General features: G+C 56.2%; 1 protein-coding gene across 2 annotated transcripts in view; it reads right to left on the bottom strand.

Moving 5' to 3' along the window:
* Positions 1–520: 520 nt before the first annotated feature.
* The window catches only part of FBXW4 (F-box and WD repeat domain containing 4), an 81,527-nt gene continuing 73,584 nt past the window's right edge, over positions 521–8,463 (bottom strand). For both annotated transcript variants that reach the window (XM_043475656.1, XM_043475657.1), the window contains 3 exons: positions 2,084–2,224; positions 1,440–1,581; positions 521–1,235 (listed from right to left, as the gene is read on the bottom strand). In XM_043475656.1, the coding sequence (XP_043331591.1) occupies positions 1,116–1,235; positions 1,440–1,581; positions 2,084–2,224 (403 nt within the window). In that variant the 3' untranslated portion in view covers positions 521–1,115. The remainder of the gene's footprint in view (positions 1,236–1,439; positions 1,582–2,083; positions 2,225–8,463) is intronic.

Raw genomic sequence — 8,463 nt, 5'->3', positions numbered from 1 at the left:
TGTGTGTGTACTGCCCCCTCGTCCTCCGCTGGTGCTTCTGCCCCCAGGGAGGGGGCTGTTGATGACATTTCCTTCTTCGCTAGCCTCTGGACCTTCAATGTAGAACCTTCCACATAAAGGTATGGGTCTTAGATGGAGAGGAGGATCAGGGAAGCCTGACCCCAGCAGGGCAGGGCCCCAACCTGTTTGCAGCCCAAGATATTAAGACACTGTGGGTATAAAGTCAGCATAAGGCTTGCAGAGCACTGGAGTGGGATAAAGGAGGTCACTGCAGGCCAGCAGCCGCCAGGAGCCTTTCCAGGACCCCCACCATAACCCACAGGTGACACCCATCCCACCACCAGGGCCAAAGGGGTAAAGGGGTAATGAAAGGTCTTCCTGGAGAAAAGAAACCTTTGTTCTTTTGGACACTGAGCCATGAGGCTGGTCTCACCCTTCAGTAGCGTGCCCAGCCCTAAGTTTGAGTCTATCCTTCTAATCCTTCTCCCTGTGGTCTTGCTAACCAGTAAGGAACCAGATCGGTGAACAGTCAAACTTTATTTTTACAAAAATGTACATTGTAACATGTCTCAACAGCTAGCCTGAGGTTGGGCTGGCTCAGAATTCAGAATTTTGGGATTGCCTTTGTCCTTTCTTGGTTTCAAAGCAAGACCAGGCCGTAGGACTCCAGCCGAAGACCTTGGTCAAAGGTGGGGTTTGACTGATGTGGAGGCTGTTACCACAGGGTACTGGCAGCCTCCCCGCTCCTTCTAGGGAAGGGGCCACCTGGGAAGCCTGGAGCACCTCACCTCACACTTGTGCTGAGCTGGCCTGGCTCTAAGAAAGCGTGGGCCTCTCCAGGCCAGATTCTTGCTCTGGCCAACAGGGAAGCAAGGCCCAGCTGAGTTCAGCTGAGAAGCAGTAGGTCCCATCTCTCCAACTGTTTCCTGGGAGAGACTGCACCCCTGGGTAGCCCCAGTGCCCAGGAGTCAGCAGCCTTTATCTTAGGTGCCTGAGCACCGTTGTCACAGGTCTAGGAACACAGGGAGGCCGGGGAGGAGGTATCACTGAACCCTCCAGGCAGGAGAAGTCCCTGAGTAGCTGGCTTCCCTGGCCCACAGACTAGGTTGGCCTTGTCATGGGTTTTGAAAGTCCAGGACATGGAGGTTGTAGGACAGTGCAGCATAGAGGTGTCTGGTGGTGAAGCGCAGACAGTACACAGGACTGCTGAGGGGTGTCGACGTCAGCGGGAAGGCCTGCAGGGGAAGGACAAGAGTGGCAAAAGCATCCCCGCTGGGAGCTGGGGGAGCCCGAATGCAGGATTCCCAGGCCTGGTGCCAAGGGACAGGGGCCACTCTAGGCTTCCTCCCGCCCTCTCCAGGCGCACCCACTCCCAGTGCGGACCCTGGAAACGAGCCCTGGCATCCACGAGGCCTGCCTGCGGTGGGCAGGACACTTACATGGAGGCAGGCCCTTTGGCGGCGGTCCCACAGTCGCACAACACCATAGTAGGAGGAGCCAGTGGCCAGCAGGTGGTTCCCATCCGTCTGTAGGCAGTACAGGGTGCTGTCGTGGGGCTCCTCCCACTCCATGACACACTTCCTGTCCAGGAGGAGGTGATGCAGGGGATGTCTGGGGGTGGCCTCCCCTCCACCCCAGCTTCCCCAGAGGCCTTAGGAAACCATTCTGGTTGGGAGAAAGATGCCAAACCACCACATTCCTTTAAAACCACACTTAATGGGGGAAAGCCTCCTCAGTAAAGATCTCTTTCTCACAAGTCCCTGACCCCAGGCAGGCTTATGCCTTATTTGTGCATCACGTGGCTGCTGTGTGTCACCAGATTTCAGAGGCAAGGAAGGCCTCAAGAAAGCTGGGGCAGAACGCTGAAGGACAGCACCCTGATGGCTCCCAAGGCTCTTATCGGGGCCTGGTGGCTAGTCTCCTGGGCCACGGGACCAGGGCTGCCGAGGTGGAGAGTCTTAAGCTTACTCTGACCTTGCTGGCTGCTCTCCCAGCCCCTGCTATGCGGTCTCTGTCCCTCTCCCTGGGGCGCCAGGATGGGGGCAGGGTTCCCACCACCTGTTGTCCTGCCCTGCACACTCACCGGGCACTGGCTCGGAGGTCCCAGTAGCGGACATACGTGTCGTAGCCACAGGACAGGAGCGTGGACGGGGACTCATACATGACGTCCAGCACCCCAGCCCCTGGGGGAAAGTCACTGCCCAGGTGCGTCATCAGCTGCCCACTGGGAAGAGAGGCGGGGCAGGGGATGAGAGGTTGTCCTGCCTTGGCCCACACACATGCTTTTAACCTTCAAGTGGCATCAGTCCCTGGGCTCCTTCCTGAGGCAGAATTAAGACCCTCGTAGGAAGGGGGCCAAAGGAGGAGATGCTCTGGACTTCCAGCCCTCTCCCCTGTTCCCAGCCCCTGCCCCTCCCCCCAGCCGAGGCCTCAGTCAGCCACCAGCCTCTCCATCACACCTGCATGCTGGCTACCCGCCACCCAGCCACTCCTCCTCGGAACGATGAATGGGCCTTGCCGAAGGGGTCGGCCCCCCTCACACACACACACATTTGGTTACTTTATACGCCTTGATCCTGCAGGTCATGCAGTTCTGAGCTGCCTGAGTCCAATGCCTTAATTCCTGCCTGTAATCTGGGGCTCAAACCTCATTGGGGATAAAGACCACACAGAGGGAGAAGGGGAGTCCCAGGAGATGTTAAAACAAGCAAACACCTTTGTGTCTGGGGAGAGAAATCGCTGAGAAAGCAGCTTAGCAGGCTGGTCCCTGGTGTTCCTGGCCCGGCTGGCCCCCGGCCTGGGGCTAGCACGCCTCTGTGATCACAGCCCCCAGCCTGCTGGGCTCCAGCCTGCCCCCCCGCCCCCACCGCCCCTCCCGGTGGCCGAGAGCAGATTACCGAGAAGAACAATTTCTTTGTGACTGTGTAATTCCCTCCGTGACCGCGGCAGTGGGCAGACCCCTTGCCCTGATGCCAGACCCCTAGCAACCACCTAGGGGGGCCTCCTGGCCCTAGCAACTACCCCTCAACATCAAGTATACCCGCTAATCCCTGTGGCTATGGGATGGGTAGAAGCGGTGAGTTTCTTCAGAATGAGGGGAGTGAAGAAGGGGGCATGCTCCAGGCCCAACCCCTCAGCTTCACTCAGGACACGCTGGGCTCTCCTGCATGGTGTGACAGGAAAAACCTGGGCCGTGGACACTACACAGGGACACCCAGGTAAGAGGCCCTGGCATGGGGTGGGGAAGACTTTGTGGTCTCACCAGCTCAGCCTTGGCCAACCAGGTTGCACCAAAGCGGCCACGAGCCACGTGCGTGAATGTGGGCCTTTACTCCGGTCCTTCCTCCTCACAGACCCCAACCCTCAACCTCCCTTCTCAGTGGAGCCGCTACCTTCCCTGAAGGAGGAAAGGAGGCGACTGCGGGTTCTTTTCTGCCCAACTCTGCCTTTCCCTGTGAGCACTGGGTGGTGAGGGGACCCCCAGCAAGCTGCACTATTGCTGTCCAGTCAGGGCAGGGTGGGGGTAGGCCCTAAGTTGGCACTTCTGCCCCTAGCTTCCTTCCCAGGGAAGTGCTCTCCTTTCTGTGTGCTGAGGGCTCAGATAGAAAGCCTTCTCCCCACGTCAGCATCTCCTAGAGATCACTGACCTCAGTGCCCAAGCAGGCCCACCAGCCATGATTCGCCACTCCTGGGCAGGTCAGAGGGGCTGGGGTCATATTTTTTCTGTCTCTGTTGTCCACTGGGTCCGGGCTGTTTTGCTCCACAGTTCTCCCTCCCAGATTTGGGGGCCCTGCCCCCTCCATTAGTGAGGCCTTCAGGAATGACTGAGGAGCTCTCCCCTTTAATCTATAGAAGTAATTTCATGTTTGTCTGTTTGAAATAGAAGATGAAAGGCAGTGGAGATTGGGGGGCGTGAAGCCCAGCGTGGCTCTACCTGCCCACCCCTGGTCCCAGGGTTCGGAATGAAGGAGAGACAGGCACCCGTGGACAGAAGGTCGGCAGCAGAATGACCACACCCATGCCGAGTTGCCAACCTGGGCCCTGCCCGGGCAGGGTGGCATCTCAGGCACCACTGGAAATGTCTTGTCAGCCTGTGCAATAAGAAACACAACCCTACCCTCTGCTGCTGCTAAGTCGCTTCAGTCGTGTCCAACTCTGTGTGACCCCGTAGACGGCATCCCACCAAGCTCCTCCGTCCCTGGGATTCTCCAGGCAAGAGTACTGGAGTGGAGACCCGAAGGCTGAGCGAGCACCAGCCCCCGGAGACCAGGACAAGGCCCAAAAGCCCTTGTCTGCCGGCCTGGCCTGGTCAGGGCCTGAGGAGTCTCTGCCACACTAGTTCTCTGACTCCCTGAAATGGCCACACACACTTTAAATGGGCCAATAAAAAGATACAGTTTCTTTTGCCTCTGGGCCTGGGACCCTCCAGGCTCTGTTGTGCAGTACCGGTGAGGTTAAGTTCAGCGCATAAACTGACACACCAGGCTCTGGGAAATGGCCCTGTCTCTTCAAATAGCAGCTCAGCGGTGCCATAGAAGCCCTGCTGGGGCTTTGATTTGGGAAAACAAACAGAAATGGCACCGTGGGCCCTTCGTGGCCCCCACCACAGGACCAATTTAACTAGAAAACTCTAGCTCAACCGCTCTGGTGGAGGGAGCAAGATGAGCACCACAATAGCCCCAAACTTTGGGGGGAAGGGGGACAAAACAAGCTGTCTGTCTCCTGGGCCCCTCCTCCCGGGCTCCTTTTCTTACTGCAAGTGTGTTCTTGTAAAAACGATTAGATTGCAATTTGTATAACGTGGTGACCCCCAAATTCAGACGTTTCACCCCTTTTCTCTGGAAAGAATGTTAAGAATGCCTCTCGGCCTCTCACTGTGGGGGGTGTGAGGGAGGGGTGCAGAGCCTTGGCTGTCGCACAACTTGTGTGGGAAAGGGGCTGCCGCTTAGAGCCTCAGGCCAAGACAGGAGCAAGGGCCAGGTCTGCACTATAGACGCCAGACAAAAAGTCCCTTCCCTTCCCGCTCCTGCGCACAAAGCCAGGGCTGCCAGGAGCCACTGAGGGCTGGGGGGCCTCCACCCAGCCTCCCCCTAGCCTGACTCCAGCAATTCTCTCTCAACCCAGGGAAAGATAAAGACAGATGGGGCCGCCCCTGTGAGCCTGATGAATGAGACACAGGCCGGGGAGGGCTGCCTGAAAGAGACCTGTTCCCCAGGCTGGGCTGTGTGCAGCTTCCCAGAGGAGCCCCGGAGTACCTGGGCAGGGAAAACAGCAGAGCGTGGCTGGATCCCAGACTTTGAGGTGGCGGGGCTCAGGTGAGGGCCCTACCTATCCTGCTGCCCAGGCAGCTCCACTGAAGCTGGAGGGAAGAAGGACCACAGGAACTTCCTGACAGGGAGGAGGAAATTTAAATAAGGTACTAATAGCGCCCCCCCCATCTTTGTCGGGACAGCTGACTGGAAGTGGTTACTAGCCTTGAAGACCAGCTACCCTGTCCGGAAGAGGCCCTCAGCGCCAGGCCAGAGTTGGGCACAGGGAGGCGGGCTCTGGAAGCCCCTCTGCCCCAGGCTGGGCCCTGCAGGCCAGGGAAGCCAGGTGCCCTGCTTCACTCCCTCTGTGTTCTCCCTCATCCTGCCTCTGCGCACCTCCCTGGTGGCCCATACAAAGTCCTCCTGTGCTGACCACCCTGAGGTAAGATACCCAGGCGCTACTGCCTCACCCACACATATAAGAATGCCCGTGGCCCCCCACAACATTTCCAGCCACTCTTAACACACTGGGTTCCTGATGCTGCTCCTTGGAGGTTCAGTTCAGTTCAGTCATTCAGTCATGTCCGACTCTTTGCGACCCCATGGACTGCAGCACGCCAGGCCTCCCTGTCCATCGCCAGCTCCCGGAATTTACTCAAACTCATGTCCATTGAGTCGGTGATGCCATCCAACCATCTCATCCTCTCTTGTCTCCTTCTCCTGCCTTCAGTCTTTCCCAGCATCAGGGTCTTTTCCAGTGAGTCACTTTTTCGCATCAGGTGGCCAAAGTATTAGAGTTTCAGCTTCAGCATCAGCCCTTCCAATGAATATTCAGGACTGGTCTCCTTTAGGATGGATCTCTTTGCAGTCCAAGGGACTCTCAAGAGTCTCCTCCAACACCACAGCTCAAAAACATCAATTCTTTGGTGCTCAGCTTTCTTTATAGTCCAACTCTCACTTCCATACACGACCATTGGAAAAACCATAACTTTGACTAGATGGAACAAAGGTCCCTGGAGGTTCTGTGGGTGTTAATTCCTGCATCTATTTGGGTGTGAGGATACCCGGACCCAGTATGTGCAACCACAAAAATAAAACAATGGCTTCTGAAAAGAAGGAAGAGTGACAGTCTACCTTCTTACATCTTCACTTCCCCTGAAGGTATAATATAAGCTGGGCCTAACATGATCACTGAGAAAATAAGGACAGTGTGCCCTCCTTTCTTGCCACCCTCTCCTTCCTTTTCTTCCTTTCTTTGATCAGTAGTCATTTACTAAGCACCTTCTGTACACAAGTCATTGTGCCTAATGGAGACTGCAGGGAGACGTGAGCTGAGACTTGGACAGGGAGGGACATGGTCCCTTCCTCCATGGAGGGAAAGAAGTCTCATCTACCTGACTGACAATACAAGGGGTGGCTTGGTTGGTACCAGAAGAGAGATAAAAGGGAGTTTACTAAGGGGACAGATAAAAGGACATTTCTGCAGTGAGTCCCGGCAGGGACAGAAGATGGGAGATGGAACAGGTGAAGCACCAACAACTGCAGAGGTGCAGGGCAGGGCCACCTGCTTTGGCTGGAGGTGTGGGTATGTGAAGGGAATAAGCTGACCACCACGGGCCTCCAGGTGCTCACTGCTGGAGGCGTGAGGGGTGGGAGTGGCTGTCCTTGTCCAGCCTTCTGGTGAGGAGGGTGAGAGACTTGACGCAACCTCCGTTCTGTAACCGAGGTCCCAGATAGAACCATGGAGACCAGGAGAAGCCCACTAAGGCTTCGCCTGCCCCAGCCCTGTCCAGTGAGCGGGAAGGGCCCTTTCCAAGCACAGGCCCCTCACATGCACGTGTGTGCGCGTGCACAGCTCCAGCACCCGCCTGCGCACACGTGTTCAGACACAATGGCTCAAAGGCCAGGCAGCCGGGCAGCCCACTTTGTACTGCTAACAAGAGGACCGTAATTACAGGAAGGGGCAGCCAGGCAGATAAAAGGATACAAAATTTCAACATCTGTTGCCATAAAGGGATAAGGAGAAGTGAAACGCAAAGTATCAGTTTGGTGTCAGCAGGCAGAGAGCCAATTTCAAAGAGTTCAGGGGGACAGAGGGGACAAGAAAGAAAAAGGAAAGGGGTGGGGGAAGAAAGAAAGAAAGAGAAAGAAATTACAGGGTTCCTTAAAGAGGTAAAGAAAAAAGAAAATGAAAAAAGCTGTCAGTAATAATTTCAAAGGAGAAGGCACATACTTAAAGAGGGGCAATTCCCATAATCACCCTGACTGAGGACCAGGCCCCCCGCCCCAGGTGGAGGGTCAGGGGCAGAGACAAAGCCACACCTGGGTGGGATGGGCACTAACGGTGCCCTCAGAGTGGCCCAGCCTGCAGTCAGGACCCGTTTTTTCTGCAGACAGAAAGGGGTGTAGCCGGGCACCCTTCGTTATTCCAGTGCTGTAGGATGCCGTGACGTGTATCTCCCATGTTCAGTCCAGGGTTCCAAGATAAGTTCCAGGCCACATGGTGGCCAACACGGTGGCCCTATGAATGTTCTAAGGGTCACCATCTCGAGCCACAGGGGTGAGGATCAGGGAGTGCCTCGTGGTAGAGGTCTATTCATGCTAAAGAATGAGCAGGGTTTCAGTAGGCAGACAGGGGGTATTTCAGGCACAGGGGTCAGGTAGTAGAGCAAAAGCCCAACAGAAAAATACATGGTGTCTGTCAGAATATGTGAGAAGCTTCTCTGCCCCTGCCTCTGTTGAGAAAGAGGAGACTTCGGGGCTTTAGGATGGAAATGGAGGAGTCAGGGGGCACCAGGGATGATGCTGGCCAGAAGGGGAAGGGGAGATGAGGTGGGATTATGCAGGGGTGTGAGTCATACACATACAGAACAGAGCACTACCTAGCTGAGGACCCAAACCCTCAATGCTCTAGGAGGAGCCAAGTCACCAAAACCCACCCCTCCTTTCTTCCTTGCCCAGCAGTCCCTGGTTGGCTTGGAGCTACAGCTGGCCCCCTGGGAAATCTCCAGAGCTGAGTGAGATCACAGGCCTCTCCATCCTGGTGCCCATGTCCCCACTGCCTCATCTCAGGGCACCAAGGCTAGATCCAGCTCAAACACACCTTGGTAAGAGTAGAGCCAGGGGAAGATCTGTGTGTGATGTCAGGCCAGTCAGATGTCAGGCCAGTCAGAACCCCTACCCACCCACAGGGTCTTCAGCATCAGGAGGTGTG

The sequence above is a fragment of the Cervus canadensis genome, chromosome 8, assembly GCF_019320065.1.
Source record: "Cervus canadensis isolate Bull #8, Minnesota chromosome 8, ASM1932006v1, whole genome shotgun sequence".
NCBI classification, from domain to species: domain Eukaryota; kingdom Metazoa; phylum Chordata; class Mammalia; order Artiodactyla; family Cervidae; genus Cervus; species Cervus canadensis.
This window is presented reverse-complemented; position numbering and strand designations above follow the sequence as displayed.